Source organism: Tyto alba, unplaced genomic scaffold (genome assembly GCF_018691265.1).
Source record: "Tyto alba isolate M040663 unplaced genomic scaffold, T.alba_DEE_v4.0 Super-Scaffold_17, whole genome shotgun sequence".
NCBI lineage: Eukaryota > Metazoa > Chordata > Aves > Strigiformes > Tytonidae > Tyto > Tyto alba.
The window spans coordinates 2,671,840-2,689,808 of record NW_024881279.1 but is presented as its reverse complement, the minus strand read 5'-3'; the positions used below and the strand labels follow the sequence as shown (position 1 = coordinate 2,689,808).

Here is a 17,969-nt window from a genome sequence, read left to right as displayed (position 1 = left end):
ATTAATGAGAGCGTGATGTTAAAACGCCTGCGGTGCTGCAGGGTAGGGATTTGTCTCCAAGTTAGTCACTAGACCCGGTTTTGTGAGTCTTATAACTGAGCCTGTTCCCACACGCGGTACGTGGGACACGAGCCCTTCACCTCTCGGCAAATGCTTTCTTCTCTCAAATTTCCTACCCTTTGTCAGTGACTAATACTGAAAAGCGAAAGAAGCTTTTTGCTTCATGAGAACCCTTCTGGGTTTAGGTCTGTTTTCTCCAGAGTGTGTTAACAACAGGAAGATGGTGCATGTACATACACAAATACACGCATTTCACAGTGTTTTATCATCTGGCTCTATCCTGGGTGATGTGCACGTTTGCAGAGCTGCCTGTTCTCAGCAAACCTCTTGTGTGCTGCCTGTTAAATGCTGTTCCCCTGCGAGGTGTAGCCGTGTTACCCCTGTGCTCTTAGGCTGGCACAGGAGTCAGAGCCCCGTGCCCCAGCAATGCATCTCATGTTGAGCCGGCACCCGGCGCTCACCGGTGTGGTGAGGCAGCCTGCACAGTCAGAATTGTGCACAGAAATGCAAAAGAACGGATTTTTGGAGGGGTGGGGGAAAGATGTATCTGCCTCACTCTTCAAACCTAGGACTTGGCAGTTGTTTGAAAGAGGGTTTAGAAGAGCAGTGCTGTACGGAGAGCTTCGAAGGTCTTTGTTGTCCGAACACAGACCCAGCGACCCAATAGCTATGGGGGTTCCTGGAGGTCTCCCCACTCGTGCTGAATTTTTCTGTACGCAGAGTTTTTCTGTTCTGGACTGAATTGGTGTTCACCAGTGGCTCAGAGGGCATGCTGTGCATGGGCCGCGCCGTTGGCACAGGGCCTCCGTTGCCTCCGTCCCTTGGCAGAAGTGATTGGATTTATCATTTTCTGTGGTGCTGTAAAGGTGAATTGACAGTGTAACAGTGTGGTGGAGTTACAGGGAGGATGGTGCAGGGGAAACATGCTCCTGTCTGAACAATCTGTAACTTTATTTTTGTCAGTAATCAATGGAGACTTGGGTGTAATGAATAGTAAGAACCTCTTTGAAATTCAGCACCCTTTCGCAGGGAGGTAGGTAGGTCCATCAGCTGACTGACTTGCATATGAGGCTTAATCTTAAAATGCTTCCATGTGCTTTAACCCTTGCATATTATCAGAGCTGTTTTGGAAAGAGAGGAATATTAATATTGGTAAAGCCAAGCTGGGCAGGAGTGACCTTTGCTGTGCCAAGACCCCGAGGGGTCCCTGTGGGCTGGGCCAGCCCTGCCTGGCAGCACTGAGGGCACGTTTCTGACAGCGGGGCAGATGACGGCCCTTGGGGCACTGGAGGAGCTTCACTCTTGGACCTCTCACACAGCAGAACTTTCTTCAAACTTAGAAACTTTCTCTTATCCTAAAAAATCTCTCTCTTCAAAAGGCTTGAGGCGGTATAGGAGAAATATTTCTTTTTGAAAGTAATGTTTTTCTTGGAAAAGGAAATGATATTACAGAATTGGGGCTTGGTTAAAACCCTGATCTTGTAGACTGGTGTTAATGGATTAACACACTGACAATGGATAAAAGGTTTGTCCTTAATAAGATGGATGTAGGATGACAGTATCTCCTTGTTTTATGGTTGCATAGTTGACCTCTGCATGAAATTTCCTTTCACTGTGTGCATACTTTGCAATTAACGGCATAAGCATATTGAGCTTCCTTGTCTGTCCTTTTCCCTTTTTTAAAGAACAGCCTCTGATGATTAACAACCTCTATTGTTTCATGTAACAAAACTGGAAGAGCGAATATGCAGGCAGACACATTTTTCCCTGTTGCTGATGTGCTGTGCACCATAACTTGAGCTGCATGACTGGTCCTTTGGGCCTGGGCAGCAGAGGGAACCTCTGGGAGAAGGACAGCAGAGAGCGAAGCTGTGCCAGGACGTGGGTCGGGTGCCAGGGCGAGTGGCTGGCAGCTGGGTTCACCCAGAAGAATTGGAAAATATTTTGGTGTCCCAAGCCCAGGAGCTGGTGTCTGGGCAGAGCGCAGGGCCTGAAGTCTGTGTGGGGTCCCGAGGAAGGGCCGTGCATCTGAAAACCTTTGGGTAAGAGTTACCTCAAGCTGTCCCCCTGGTCCCTTCAACGAGTCCTCAACGCTGATACTGAAGTTGGAGAGAAAATCTTCTTCAGGGAAAGTTGACTTCATGGCCGGGGCTGCTAGACAGCACCACTGGCAGAGGAGCCCACTGTTGGTTTCCTTCCTTCTTTTCACTTATTTTATTTTCTTGATATAAACACTGTTCCTGGAGGAAAACTCACTTGCTGACAACAGCTGGTTTTGCTGCTGAATCATCCCCCAGTTTCCAGATGTGGGATGATAGATTTTCTCCTGCAAAACAAAAATCTCTACTTTGTCTTGCGTTGCATAGCTAGGCCTGGGAGGGGGAGAGGGAGCGTGTGCCTTGGGAAGTATCCCAGGAAGAGTGAGAATTAGTGTTGAGGGGGTCAGTCTCTGCCCAAACTGCCAGTTTTGAGCTGTGCCATCAGATTGGCCCTTCCCTGAAGGTGTCCGGGGTGGCGGAGCTGATGCCAGCACGGCTGGCTGTGGCCGTGCCGGGGCTGGCATCGGGGCAGCTCCCCGTTAAAGACAAACCCACAGGACTCAAATGAAGAGGTTCATTTAGTTCTTTGATACTGGCATGTGGGGCAAGAGCTGCTCGCTTCCTCTGCCACCACGGAGGTGTCAGTGGAGCTGCGGCTGCGGTGGCTCCCGCGGGCAGGGGAGCACGGGAATAACCTCTGGTCGGGTGACCTTCAAGGCAGGCATCTGTTTAAGTGGCTTAATGGTGCTCTTGCAGAAGTGTTAGGTGACACACAGCTGTTTTGTGGGCTATTTTTTTTGGTGTGGGCAGTGGGGCTGGTGTTGGGGCACCCCGGGTGAGCGCGGTGGCGAGGTCCGTGGTGGTCGGTAGTGTGTGTGCCCGGTTGCTGCTGGCACTGATCCTTTGAGGATGTTATAGTGTCAGCTATAAACCAAAAAAACCCCACCAGCAGGGACCCCGCTGGAAGCACACAGAGCCTCACACTCACAGGCAGCTTCTGAATCTCTGGCCTTGGTGTGAATATCAGTAATTGGGAGCCTGCAGGGAAAGGTTGAGAAACTCTTGCCGGCCTGATCGCAGATCAGAGCCTCTGCTCCTCCCCTCTCCCCTCGGATGTGTTGGCTGTTGCTGCCTTGTGTGTTGCTATCAACATCGCCTTTGGAAACTTTCCTTCCCCGCTTGCTATTTCTGGAGGTAGCATGTGATTAAATCAGTTCCCCGTGCTTCGCTCCCAGTGGAAAGGGGCTCCCAGCTTTGTTCCCAGCAGAGGAAGGGTGTGCGCGCTGCTGGCTTTGTTTAACAGCCTACACAGGCCTTTCTTCCTGTTTTAATGGATGCTGCCACGCTCAACTCCAGCTTGTGATGCTGATGGAGTGCTGGTGTGTGTGTGTGTGTTTCTGTTGGGCCCCTGGGTTGATGAAGGATGATTTTAAAACATTTTACTCTGATGAGCTAGAGAAATACAACCTGTCTGCAGGCTGATCTTCTCACAGCTGTGGTTTTCATTATGCTAGGCTTTTAAATCATCCTCAAACTGTGATTAAAACCTTCTGCTATTGTTTTTCCCCTTTTTAATTGTACCCATTGAAACATTACTTTAATCTAAAGTAGCCAGGCTGTAGCAGTGATTGGGACAGGAGGAAGAGCACCAGTGTTTGAAGACAGGAGAGTCTTGGGGTGAAGGCCCAGCGTTGACTCAGAGGGTGGCTCTGTCACAGGCACTGTTGGGTACAATGTCTCATCCTTCTGCATTTCAGGTCCTCTCTAAATTAATGACATTTCTTTTCCTCTCTTACTCTTTGCCTGACTTGTTCATTCAGTCTGTAAGTACTTGTGCTTAAGGGTGGCTTCCTACTCCTCGTAGGAGTTACACCTACCAGATGTTATTGTAATGCCCGTAAGATGTAAAGGGAATTGTCTGCTTTGCTCTAAGTTTGTCCTTTATGTGTGCCTTTGAGAAAAGCTTGGAGGAGAGGAATGCCCACCTTCGTTTTGTTTAAAAGCCCCTTTAGCTTCTGTTTTTACCTAGTCCATCCCCCTTTGCATTCACTTGTTTTAAGAACTGCCCTAGTTGTTATTTTAATACAACTCTAAAGCCGTGGCGACCTGACATTTTGAATGCAGAATGCTGTGGTGGTCTCTGGGGACCACCCTGCTGGGGGAGGTCGAGGCAGGTCCTCCCAACAGCCCTCACCAGTCAGGGTGACACCAAACGTGTCAGCAGTCCCTTCCCAGGTGGGGCCAGGGTCTTCATAAGACTTTCTTCTTGTGTTTTCCAGGTCTACAACTCGAACAAGGACAACCAAAGTGAAGGCAGTAAGTATTTCCTTTCAAGCCAGCCCCCTGAGGAGGTGGCTGGGCTGTGTGGTGTGGAGGCTGTGGTGGGTCAGCAGGAGAGGCTGAGCTGCCAGTGCTGGGGACACCAGGCTGTGCTCTGCAACGGGGCTCGGCGTGGGGACCGCAGGGTGGCCCCAGGGAGGAGCCGGGTCCGGCACCCAGCAGGGAACAGGCACAGAAACTTGATGGGGGGACCTGAGGTCACGGAGAGCGGTGCTGAGCTGTTCCCTTGGCATGTCAGGATGCGTCCCCTCCTGCCTGCCCACACCCTGGTGTCCCCGGGCCGTAGCACTGGGGCAGGGGGTGCTGGTGTGCCCCTGGACTGGCTACTTTTGCTTTTTGCAGCCAATGGGTATAGGTGGCATCTTGGACCAACCAGCTCTCCTTTCTGAAACAGAATCTGGAGGATGAATGTGCCTTTTCCAGAAGGGAATTGGAGCAAAAATAGAAAGACTAGGGAGGTCCCACCTAATCAGGATTGTCAACAAGAGCCCCTAAAAAAAAAAAAAAGCTGTTTTTATTGTATTTTGGGCAATCAAAGACTTGAATCAAGAAAGCACTTGTTTTTCTTCCTAGAGGAGTGGTTGCACCTGGTCCTGGCTCTTATGTCCTGTGTTTCAAAACCCTTAATTGAGCCATTTCGCAGTAGGTTTGAATTGCCACAACCACAATACTCAAAACTCTGATCCTTTCCCTCCTTCCCCCAAAGTCATCGGTCACGCGGAGCCCAGCCCGGTTTGACAGTTAGTAAATAGTTCATTTTTAAGCCGCTTGAGGGCATTTTCATCTTGAGTAGAAGCATTTTTCTCACGATAATAGGTATAATTTGCAGATAATGTTCCTCGCACCCATTTTCAGCCTTTGCACAGAACAGTCTCTTCCTCCTCTCTGCTCTCTCCGACGTGGGTTCTCCCTTTCCTGTTGGTCCTCCATGTCGTCAGCTGCGCATCCATCTCATCCCGTACGTATTCCTCTGGGCTTTGTGTGACCCAGATGATCCTTGCAGAGTTAAATGCTGTGCCTTGCGCTCGTATGGCGAAAGCCCCAGCCGGGTATGGAGTCTGCGTAGAACAGCTCCCATCTTTTCTCCATTTCACAGAGGGGCAAAATGAGTTTTTTGAGGCACAGAGAACAGGACTCGCTCAACTCTGTCCTACCCTGGCCATGAACTGTCACTGATCTGCGTGTTCCCTGCACACAACCTCTGGCTCTGCCAGGACAGTACGTGGTGATTTGGCTCAAGAAACGTGTTAAAATAAAGTTTTCTAAACTTTGTTGAGGGGTGTTGCAAAAGCAGGGAAAACATTAGGGGTGGGGGTGGGAGGAAGGATTGGTGAAGTAATTACCGCTTCTGAAAGAAGTGCTTGTCAAACCCTGACCTTCCCATCTTACGTGCTGTCAGCCAGAAATCCTCCCGGGGTTGTGACTTAGGCTGGAGTCATCCTGCAAAGCCACGGCAGCTCTTTTAGACATGGTGAGAGCTTGAGTCAAGCGTGCTTGTGACTTTCCCAGGGTTATTTGTACTGTCTAATCCCGGTCTTTGGTGGCCAAGCTTGCAAGGGGTCTCGGATCAGGGTCTGAAATGCCTCTCTTGGGTTTCCTTAGGTAAGGGCTGTCTGGGTGGGTTGGTGCTCCCCCCGGGCTGCTCCCAGCCAGGCTCCTTCTGCCCCCGCAGCCCCGGCTTCTGCCCGTGGTTAGCTGTGCACAGCCTCATCGAGGGCCTGCGTTAGCAGAGGTGGGGACAGGACCAGGCCAGTGCTGCGGCCGCTGCTGCCATACAAAGAACTGATTTTCCTGGGCTTAGTCCGAGAGGGATTCATGTGTCGGAGCTGGATGCCCGTGTGGGGTGTGCTGGAGGCCGCTGGCTTTGAGGAAAAAGCCGCTTTTATCCCCAGTCTGGGGGCAGCTCCCATGTTTGCCTCCCGCGTCGGTGCCGCTCCGAAGCAGCTCAGCGTTTGGCAAAGCGTAGCGAGACTGGTCGAGTTTCTCCCTGCGCGTCTTCAGAGTGCGAAGCTGAGGTTTAATGGGCTGAGGAGGCTTTGGCAAAGTTTCTTATCTTTTCGTACCTCTTCCATTTTGATGGCCCGTCTTCAAATTGAGCACAACCCTCCCTCTCTGCTCTGTAGACTCTCCTCCCGTGGCGTTAGGTAGTGCGCTGGGACCCGTGGCTGAAGGCGGCGTACGGAGCACTGCTCCTGAACCGTCTGGTGGCAATTATTTTCACATACGCCTCCGACCGGGGCTGCCGCTGGTATGTTCAGACATCTGACTCTGCTTTAGCCCTCATTAAAACCATGTCTGTAGTGAACTGCTTGCCTCATCAGCTACACTCCAAACTGATTCGGAGGCTGGCTTTTTGCCATGCAGCCCTGCATACAGGAGCTTCCTGTAAGGACTCAAAAAGAGTGCAGTGATTAAGTGGAGTCGGGGTGCAGCTCCTGACCCTGAAAACCTTATATACCTCTGCTTCCTGCCCACGCTTAGGTTAGTCTGAGACTTGCAGTGCTATACTGAGGTCTTCTTTTTGGCCACTCTCTAATTTTACAGAGCTTTTGGGTTTTACCTCCTGCTGTATGGCCAGATGGCCATAGGCCTACAGGGTGATTTATCTTAATCTTCTCTGGGAGCTGGGAGGAAGCAGTGCCGAGCGGTGGGGGTGAGCGGGTGTCCGTGAACTGTGAGGGCCAGATGAATTTTCATGTACTGGTTTGCAGACCAGGAGGACTTGCCCTGCTCTGTGGAAACATCCTCTCGGCCGTTTGTGCTTACTGCATGAAAAAGCACAGAAGAACTTCTTTCCCTTCCCCTCCCAACCATTCCCCTCTTCTTTTTCCATATCCGTGTGGTTCTGTTAGCTCAGGACTGCATGGAAGGCTGTCTTTATTTTCATAAGCTCTTCACAGAGCTTGAGTCCCTTCACTGCCCTGTCTGCTGGTGCGGTTGTCTGGGTGGCCTGGCTGTCCCCAGCAATCTTCATTTCCCAGTCTTGGCAGCTCACTGATAGTTCGAGACTTGAAGTAAGACTTAAAAACTCATTTCTCTCTGGTCTCTGCCTCTTGGTTTCTCCTTTCCTCTGTGGCTCATAATTCTATAAAGTCTTGGAAAGAATTCCTAACAGTAATCGTCGTGGCACTGCACTGCACGGCACAGAAGCGTGTGGTGGGTTATGCAGAAGAACTTGCTTTGACCTTGCATTGCCATGACCGACGTGCACACAGCTGGAGTCAGCAAGGTTGCCTGAGGCTGAACAGAGCTGATTCTGTCGCCTTACCCCCTTACCAATGCTCTGATATGCCATATCAGCGTAAAGTAAAGCAATTAATGGATTAAATAGAAATAATCTGCTAGGCAAAAATAGAACAGGATGAGACCAGCTCAGTAACACTAGAAATATGATGCTACAGGAAGGTCAGATAAGTGTGTGTGTGTAACAGCTGTAATACAAGCGATGTGTATCACCTTTGCTGCTGTAAAATATTTCTCTGCTAGATTACAGTATGAATACTGCATCTCGGTTGTGCGGTGAAATGCTGCTCTTGTATGCAGAGCCTGGGGCGTGCAGCTTGGCCTGGAGCTGTGTTTCACATCTCACCCCTGGGGAATGAGAGCCTCAAGGGAGGGGGAATAGCAGGAGGCAGGGCTGGAGGCTTTGCCCCTGCAACAGGTTTGAATGCATGAACAGAGGAAAATACTGCCTCTGATAATAAAAGAGCTTGTCAATCCACTCCTGTTATGACTGAGAGGCCGTTTCAGACATCTGGGATGGGGATTAGGGATGCCTGTTGTGAAGAGCGGAGAAGCACGTTGGCCATGCTTTTCTGTGGCAGCCCCAGCGTTTGCTCTTCCCTGTTGCCTTCCCTCTCGTTTCCTGATCCCAGCTGATAGCAGGAGGCAGCTCCACGATGATTTAAATCCATCTGAGCGCGGGCCATGGGCCCTGTCCCTCCCATACACGCGTTCCTGCCTCTGCCTGGCTGCAGCAGCAGCTCTTGTTGAGGTCAGCTGGCTGACGGCTGGGGTTGGTGGGGTTTTTGATAGAGCAGGTTTTTTTCTTTATTTTTTTCTTGTTAATCTTGCTGAGCCGCCCCTCCACTCTAGTCCTGCTGTCAGGACATGGAGGAGAGCGGGGACGAGGATGGGGCTGTAACAGGCCAGACTCTGTCTGGCACCGCAGAGCCCGCGTTTCCCACGGGCACGCTGATACAGCGCTGCTCTCCCCAGCCCTGAAAGCCCATCGCATGCCCCGTCCTTCCTCCCCTCCTCCTCCCCTGCAGCCAGGATCAGACAGAAGCTAAGCGGGGTCTAAGCTGCTGGGCCAGAGCACAGGGCTGTGGATCTCTGTGCTGCTGGGGCGAATGAAGCGAGTGTAAGATCCGAGCAGCAGTAGATACAAATCTGACTTTGATCTGTGCTGGTGCTGAACTGACTCATTGGGTAAATGAATGAGATAAAGAGAAGCTGCTTCTGTGAGAGGGGAAATCAAGCTTTTACAATGCTCATTAAAAGTTAAATTTAAGGATGAATAAAGGCACTTTGGCTATTTAATCAGATATTATTTCTGGATAGGACTACTGCAAATAAATCCCCGACCTTTCCTGATCCAGAGCTCGGCAATGAGTGGAAGAGCTTATTCATTTACTTAGGAGGATTATGCTTGGTCACTTCCATCCGGAAGGGCTGCTTGATTTCTTACCCTTGCAGAAAGGTGTGGGCCGAGCCTCCCGCTCAGCTCTGGAGTGGTGGGCTCTGCAGGGGAAAGCCGCACCTTTGTCGGTGTCTCCTGCTCAAATGCAAACCCACGAGGGACTGAGGGGAAAACTGCTGCTTTTAGGGGATGGGTTGGCACTTAAAAGTGCGTGGCAGAGAGCCTGGGATGGTGATCCAGGACAGCACCGTGCAGGGATGCTGAAAGATCAGGGTTCTGGCCAGTACTAAGCCAAGGCTCATAAGGCTTGCTGACCTGGGTTTGCCTGTACAAAAGGGTTTCTGCACCGTGGTTTCTTGCTTCTCAGGTACACTCGTGCTTGTGTTTATCCGTGGCCAGGGGTACAGTAGGCTGTGCCCCACTGACTGATGGCACATTGATTTTCTGCTGCATCTGTGCTTGGAGACGGGGTGGGAGCCGTGCTGGAGAGCCCTCGGGGTGCCAAGCAAAAGGCCCTGGAGCTCCTGGATATTCACACATCCTATGGCACAGACATCCTGCAACTTGTGTGCTTATGTTGGCTCAGCACTTGAGTGTGCTTGCCCAGAAAAATATAATAGAGCTGTTTTACTGTTTCAGTGTTTCAGGTTCTTGTGCCATTCATCACACAAGAAACGCCACCAGCAGAGAACTCAAAACAAGTGATTAGTAAGGGACTGCGCCATGCAAGCCATAGGCAGCCAGTGAGCTGGCAGCTTATCATGCACCAGCAGCGAATCTGTGTTTAAATAAATGATGTGAACAGGGGGAATACAAAGGAGTAAAATTGCACGTGCCTGGCTTTGAGGACACTGCCAGCCCTGGGCTCTGATCCCTTCCCTCTGTGCTCTCGGTAAAATGCAGTTTTGTGTCTCTCACAACACGGCCTTCCCTCCAGCCTGTGCAGACGCAGAGTCAGTCATCTGCTTTTAAGCTAAGGCTGTGCCTTTTCTACCTTCCGGAGTTCAGCTGGGCAGCTGTGCTGTACGCAGCCGCGCTGTACGAGCCTCGGAAAATCCCGCGCCTTCTGTGTGGCAGCCGGGGAGCCGAGCGGGTCGTGGCTCTGCCCCAGTCCCTGGCGATGCTGCTCCTGCCTGCTGGGTCCAGGCTGGGCCCAGGCTGCCTGCTGGGTCCAGCCGGGGCCAAAGGGTTTTGCTTGAGGTGGCAGGAGGAGGGTGGGCGGGCTGCGTGCCCTGCCTCCCCTGTCTTCTGCCCAGGAGGCTCATCCCAGCCCTGGAGCCCGGGGTGACTGCACACCCTTCTCTGTGGGGCTTCTGCCATGCGAAAGGTTTCCCAAACCTTTATGTAGGGAGGAAGTAATTTTCCTTAACAAATAGCTGTCTGCAGGCAGGGTTTTCCGAGCAGTAGTGGAAAGTTGACTAAGGGATGAATTCTTCCAGCAGGTATTTGGATCCGTGTGTAAGCAATTCCTTGAAATTACATATGAAAACCTGCAATGGCATGAGTTAATTGAGTTTTACATTCCATTAACATGAATGGTTTAGATCTTACTCTCAGGCAGAGTCAGCTGCCTTCAGGACATCCTAATTTGCACCAACTAAGTATTTCATTTGTGCTAATAAAAGAAGGGGCTGTTCTTGAACTGTGCAAATCTGCATAGTGTGAGGATAAATGGGATGTAACGTATAGTGTTCGTGAGACAATATTGTTTAGCTGGGCTTTTGCATTGCTGGGGGGCAGGAGTGTCTGCCTCAAGTGTGGTGCAGGCACTGGGGGGGACAGGTCCCCTCCCACTGGGCACAGATGTTTCGGACAGAGGTTTGACCTGAACTTCACTCCCATCTCCCAGTCCCTATTGCTCTTCCACCGCCACATGCCGTCAGCTCTCTCCTCTTCATGGTATGTTTTTACCTCTGTGCTTTCACCTTTCTTTTGATTTCTTTACTCCATTTTCCTTCACGGTTGCTGCTTACAGTTATCTCCTGCTTCTCCATTCCACCTGATTGTTACCCAGTGTTACCACTTTTCAATGCTCTGACCTGTCCTATGCCTTGTCCTTGAAAAAACCTCCATCTGCACAAAACCACCTCAAAAGCCCCAAGAAGAAATCCAAGGTAGCGAAGGCCCCTGTGCCGCTGCCCCAGGCAAAGCCAGGGAGGTCAGTCCGGTACCCCAGATACGCAGGTGGTCCCCAGTGTGAGGTGATGGAGATATCCTCGACATGAAGGCATCTCTCCAGCACGTAGGTGGCTTGGTTAGCTGGGTGGAGAGCTGAAAGGATTTATAGGAATTATTTGGGACTCACCAAGCAAGCTGCCTCCTGTGCCGTTTTCAAGGATTTTTTGCATCAATAATATATACGATTCCCTTATTTTTTCCAAGCAACCTGCTGTCAACTTTCCAGACGAAGGTCTCTTTGGGTTATCTCACCTTGATCCTAAATTAATATTTTGACCAACTGCAGGCATAAATGCCTGTCAGAGCCCAGGGCTCTGCCGCTCGGCAGGCGTGGGAGGTGCTGGTTCAGAGGGATGTGGAGGCTGAAATGATGGATTAGCATTCTGCGCTTGCCTGGGTTACACCTGGTGCAAGCTACTGTACTTGTGCCTTTCTGCCCTGAACACCTCATTTATCTCCTCCTCCTCCCTCCCCGCCTCGTCTGAGCAGGGGTGTGGTATTGCTGTGAGTGCCGGCGAGGACTGCGGGACGAGCGTTGTGCTCAGTGTGAAGCCGTCCCCGTGCTCGGTGTTTATCACTTCTCTCTTCTCTTCCCTTTCAGCTGCCCAGTTGGATAATATCGGCTTCAGCATTATCAAGAAATGCATACATGCTGTCGAAACAAGAGGTAGAGCAGTTCACCGGATGGGCCTGTTTTGGGGGATGGCCTTGAAGCTGTTTGGAGCAGAGCAATTACTTACATGCTCTTTCCATGAACAAAAATGACTCGTTAGCCCTCGGAGACCCACATCAGATAAAGCCCGGGGGCAGATGCCTTTGCTGAGACACACGGCTGCTCCGTGGCTGGAGTTAGCAGGGGCTAAGCAAACACTGGGGCAGAGTTAGGAAATAATGCACCGGACATGCAAAAGAGGGGAAGGGCTGAAGCTGGGCACTTTGAGCATCCCTTCACACGGGACTGCTGCAAAGCACTTCTCACATGTGATAACAGATAGATGGGCATTGCAATCCTTCCCCTAAACCTCTTGTGAAGACTGTTTATATACAGACAGGCTACCTTGTTGGCACCTGAGCCCCTCACGGTGAAATGCAGGTCTTGTTTGCACATCGGTTCTGACAGCGCTGGTGCCTGCGCTCATGTGAGTAGATAAAGAAGAGGCCTCACAGGAAACTTCGGGCTGAGCAGGGCTCTGAGCTGGCAGTGTTTCTGCTCGTGTTCTTTCACCGGGGTCTTCTTGCTGCCCCTAGGCAACATAATATGCTCTGGGCTGTTCGAACGTGACGTTTTCCCCTATAATACTGGCAGCAGTGCAGAAACTGGTGTTGAGAGCAAAGCAGGCAAATTAAAAAGAAAAAAGAAAATTTACCTAGGGGCAAATTAAAAAGAAAAAAAAAAAAAAAAAGAAAAATAAACAAATAGGTAGAGGAGACCAAACAAGGGAAGTGCGGTTCCTGGGGAAAGCTGAGGGAGCCCCAGCTGGGGAGGAGCAGCACGCTCCAGCTTGGGCTGCTTCGGTGCAAAGGGGCTTCTGTCACCACGTCCTTCAGCTGCTCTCTGCCCTAGCAGGTCGTTTGGTTCAAGGCCTTGTTGTTCCCTCTTTGCAGGACATGCAAAAGGCTCAGACCTCAACCGGAAGAACTTGGCACAGTAAAATTTTCCAAAACTGCCCCTGTGTTGTATGTTAAGTGCAGATCCTTTGTGGTGCAGCCATAGCTCCCTTGCTGACTGTGGGGTGGTGGAAAGGTGTCCTTACATCTTTTATTCATCAGCTAATTGGGGGTAGTACTTTTAAGGAATATGTGAAAGCCCTGACATCAAAACCAAATTTTACCCACTTCTATGATTTTGTATGTAGTTGGTGAGAGGATTTAATTATTTTTGCTGTTAGAGAAGCCAAAGAAATGAAAGAAATGTTAGTTGCTCTTGTGACATTCTCCTAATAAGCTCTTTATTTTTCCTAGGGATCAATGAGCAAGGGCTCTACCGAATTGTTGGAGTAAACTCTAGAGTTCAAAAGCTGTTGAGTATATTAATGGGTAAGTATCTCGTATTTTGTTAAAGGCGAGTAGATTGTGCTGCTTTGAAGTCTTGCCAGCTGAGAGCAGAGCCTCTCGTCAGGGTACCTAATTGTGGTGAATGTGCTCTTAGGGCCACATGCTGTTAGAGGCCGGGAGGTCCCGGGGCACCGCTGGCAGGTTGCTAAGGTAGGACTCGTGTAGGACGTGGCTTTAGAAGGTCGTCTGGTGCAGTCACTGGTGTCCTGCTCACATGCGCTATGAATTTTGGCAGCCTTCCCAAATGCAAACTAAAATCTTCAAAGAAGTAGCTGAAAGCTTTGGGTTTTAATCTCATACCCGCCACGTTGTTCCCAGAATACTTTTTAATTACTTTCTCTTGTGTGTTGCATGCTGCCTGTGGCTCTTCTTACTTTCCCCTTGGACCTGTTTTAACACAGTCTTGCCCAGACCTTTCAAGCATGCGTTTCCCTCGTGCCTGAGGCATCAGGTCCTGCAGTTCTGGGTGCTCGGAAGGAGAGGAGGTGTTGGGTCACATCACGGCAGAGCTTGGTATTGACCATGTGGGGCTCCTCTGAGCGCTGGCCCCGGCGTGCAGCCGCCCTGCGTCTGCCCTGCAGCCCTCAGAAACCTCTCCCCACCTCTGGGATGGTACGATGGCACGAGAGAGGCGATGGTGTTTGCTGCAAGCGCCTTTGTGCTCTGAACCAGCGTCCCCCGTGGGCCCGATCTGAGCACTGAAACGTGCAGGAGCAAGCCAGTCTTGCGATTGTCAGTGAGCTGCTAGTTGTTCCCAGTGCAGGTGGATGGCTACGGCTGACTTTTCCTGGAGTGGCTTCTTGTCGGTGGTGGTGGTGGTTTTCCCCCACCCCACAGCCTTGCAGAGCTCTGTGTCGGCTCACGCTTGTTAGTCTGCGTTGGAGGATCTGCAGCCTGACTCCCAGCCCAGCTTCTGTGTCCACTAGAGCCCAGGGGTTATATTTGATCCACAGAGAAATGCACGCTGTTCCCTCTTTGGCTTTTTCCCAGGCCTTGGCCCCCTCGGCTGAGCCTCCCCTGCTCCCTGTGGCCCAGGCTGGTGCTGAGGTTGGCTGTGGCTGTGTGTGACCAAATGGACCATTTTATCCCCTGAACTAGCAGGCGTCGTTTCCGTCCCCCAGCTGCAACCCTGCGGGAGTCTGTCCGGACACGCATGAGACAGGCATTTGAAGAACCATGTTGAGGAAACACACACTTGGGTTGGAGCAGCAGCAGCTGCCCTTCGCCAGCCCCAGCTCACGCTTCTCAGACTTGGCAAAACAACCTATGAAATAGGGCTAACAGTGGGGAAACAAATCCTTAATCATTGTTAGTGCTCTTATGAATGTGTTTGCTACTCCTTGGGGGAAGTGAGTGACATTTGTGGTCTCCTTCCTCTTTCGATTCACTTATTATCATTCCTTTGCAACGTGACTTCCTTTTCCTTGCCATCCCAAGACACCAGTGCTCCTTTCTCTGTCTATTTCTCCTTGCAAAAAGTTTTAATCCGTTGTGTTTTACTTTCAACATCTTCCCTCCTCCTCTTCCAATTCCCCCTTCTTTTCCCACTGTTAAGATGTTCACTGAGCAAAGCCCGTGGTGGCTGTTAGTTGTCAGCGTTAACCTATGCAAAATTGATAATCCAGGGATAATTAGGAAACAGAAGGGTAAGGCTCTAAATCAGAGGCTGTCGCAAGGGGACCTCTCTGCACCAGTTTTGCTCTGGCATTTGGAAAGTTCGCTGCGGTCACAGGAGCTGGTGGCTGACTCTGTCTCTTTTATTAGTAGAAGTTTGGCATAGGCTCTGGGGCATGTGAGTATGTCCTGCTAGCCACCCCAGTACCGCAGATGAGGCAGAGCTGCCTCGTGGCGCGCACATTTGGCACTATTGCGTTAGAGCATCGGTTAAAGAGCAGCAGCCCACCAATAAAAATAGGCTGGGGATTGGGTGCCCCACGGCGCAGCGGGTCTGACGGGCCGGGTCCTCTGCTTCTGCTTTCCGTGCCGGCGCGCATCCTCTCGCGAGTGAGCAGAGCGACCGATCCCATTTTCCGCTCGCAAGGGCGGTTTCGGGCCGCATCACTTCTGGGTCGAGGTGGCGGGACTGTGACAGACGGCAAAACTTGCTTGGTTCAAGAGCTCGCCCAAGCTGGGAGGGGTTCAGAGTTTTGGACACCATCCAGCATCCATTATCTCCTCAGCGACTGAAGTCACTCAGCTGTTGACCTCGTGTCTCATAACGCGGTGATAGATTGTTGGTGGTTTTTCTTTGTCCCGGCACATCTTCCCTAACCGTCGGTGCCGGAAGCCCCATCAGAGGCGAGTGCGTGCCGGGAGCCGCCGGGACGCTTTGCAAACCCGTGACTCCCTTAATCTTTCTCTGAATCGCCGGCGATTAAATAATCTTTGACAATCCCAGTGTCCAGGCTGTCTGGGAAGCCAGTGTCAAACAGAAACATGTCCGTTGTCAAATCCCCTTCTGTTCTCAGCTGCCCTCGAGGCTCTGACGTCCTGCCGGGAGCGGCTCGAACGCTCGTGTTCGGGTCCAACCCTTTGTGGACGGAGGAGCCAAATTGCTCTTACAACTTCAGGTTTCCCTTATATTTAGAAATGAATGTGGGCAGCGTTACTGATTCACATACAGTTTAAATGGCAAAAAGATCAGGTTTCCCGGAGTGGTGGCTGGTGTCAGTGACGCTGCTGGGAAGGCGTTTTGGCAGGAGGTGACTCTGCAGGAGGTCAGCCCTGTGCTCGGCCGACAGTGGAGCAGAGCCTTCCCGTGGGCAGCAGCCGGCTCAGGGGCAGCTCAGGGCTTGGGCTTGGCCAGCACAGCTTGTTTTTGTCTAAACCGGGGTGCAGCGGGGAGGGGTGCATCCCCCAGCGCTCGTGGGAGGCAGGTCATCTATGACAGAGCAAGCTGCCTTGCCCTAACCTTCACCGTCACCACGCAGCATCAAAATGAGGACAAAACCCAACAAACAAACTTATCAGTCGGAGCTCCCATGGAAGGGTTTACTGGGGAAGTGTGTGCGCACAGGATGGTGGTGGTACCAGCAGATCTGCTGCTGAAACTCGGCACGGAGATGAGTGGAGCATTAACAGCACCTGACCTGCTCTTCTTGCTCCTTCCCAGTATGAGCCAGAAGGGCCAGTGAGGCGGGGGCTGCCTGTGGCCCCTCGCTGCCGGGATATAATGTGGCTAATTTGGAAATCTCCCGAGCCACCCAGGCGCAGGCGAGAGTTAGGGCTGGGGGATGAGGTGGTGCCCGGGGCGGTTCTCCGGCCCTGGAGAAATTGGTGAGGAACTGAAAGCAGCTGTTTTACGGCGGCAGCTTCCTCCATCCCCCGGGAGCAGCTGGAGAAGTTCCCTGGAAAGGGTTTCGGGCGGTGGCCGTGCGGGATGGGCTGCGCCTGCGGTGCCGTCCCGGCTGTGGGTTTGGGGGGGTCTGATCCCCCTTCCCCACCCTGTGGCACCCAGCCCATCGCCCGGGCTCTGCAGGCATGAACGGGGCCCCGTCCCCTCTGCTGCTGCTCCTTTTTGCCTCCAGGAAGAAAACAAACCAGCAAAAATGATTTTTTGGGGGGAACGGGAGTGGATTCCTCCCATCCCTGATTTTCTATTTAAATTTTCTATTTCCTGCTGTCAACCAGCACGTTTTAATTTCCTCTTGATGTAGATCTGGCGTGCTGCAGCTCCCTTTTCTTTCCTCAGATAACCCCCATGTGAAGATGTGGTAACCCCCTCTGGTCTCGCAGCCCGGGGAGAGCTGGGAAGCACTGTCCTGTGTGGCATTTGTGACCACGCAGAAGGTGTGAACGGAACGGGGGTGATGCTGCAGTGGCTGGCAGTGTCACGGGGTGAGCAAAGTGCTTTCTGCAGTCTCCGTTGGAATAAAAAGCTTGGGGAAGTTAGTTTTCCACACCCTTTCCCCTTCCCCTTTCACTCCAGCTTTATCCGTATCTGCCAAGAGCCGTCAGATGAGTAATTTAGAGCAATAAGCACCTTCAGGGTTAAAACTGAATTTGGCCCGTGGGTGCTTTCACAGGCCCTGTTTCGCATTTACACCAGTTCATGTGGAAATGTGTCCTTGTGCGGAGACAGAAGTTCGCTGTGGTGCTGGCTGCAGCCATCTCTAGCAGGGGAGACAGATGCTACATCTGTAACCCACAAAGCTAATGTTTTGCAGACTCATAAATTTGAAGGTCAAGGGGAACTGATTATCTGCTCCGCGCCTTTTAATGGGACCGACTGCAGAATTTCACCTAGTGTTTCATGAATCATGCCTGTAAACTCCTGGATGAGCTTTTGAAAAGACATCCAGTCTTGAGTTGTTTGTTCAACTTCAGTGAAGGCCTTGCTATTAAAAAGGGTTTTTTTAAAAAGGGTTGGGGGCGTTTTGGTTTTTTTTTTTTGTTTTTTTTTTTTACTATGCCAAGCTTATCTTTAATCTATTAAAATTGTCTCCTTAAAAAGGTAGTGCAATAGGAAGTTGCTTTGTCATTGATGAGGAAGGATGGTGTTCATTTGTGTGATTGCAGTGAGACACACACGTGATCTTTGTGTGAATATACATTTCTTAAATGTTTACTTTTTCAAGTGCTCCTCTTGATGTTTTTTTTTAATTAAAATAAACCCTTTGCCCTAAGGGAAAGCCTAACTCTTATTCAGTGCATTC

General features: G+C 51.2%; 1 protein-coding gene across 2 annotated transcripts in view; it reads left to right on the top strand.

The window, feature by feature from the left end:
- Positions 1-17,969, top strand: part of ARHGAP26 (Rho GTPase activating protein 26) — a 146,052-nt gene that overhangs the window by 59,204 nt on the left and 68,879 nt on the right. For both annotated transcript variants that reach the window (XM_042790078.1, XM_042790077.1), the window contains exons 12-14: positions 4,379-4,415; positions 11,861-11,926; positions 13,222-13,296. In XM_042790078.1, coding sequence (XP_042646012.1) covers positions 4,379-4,415; positions 11,861-11,926; positions 13,222-13,296 — 178 coding nt within the window. The remainder of the gene's footprint in view (positions 1-4,378; positions 4,416-11,860; positions 11,927-13,221; positions 13,297-17,969) is intronic.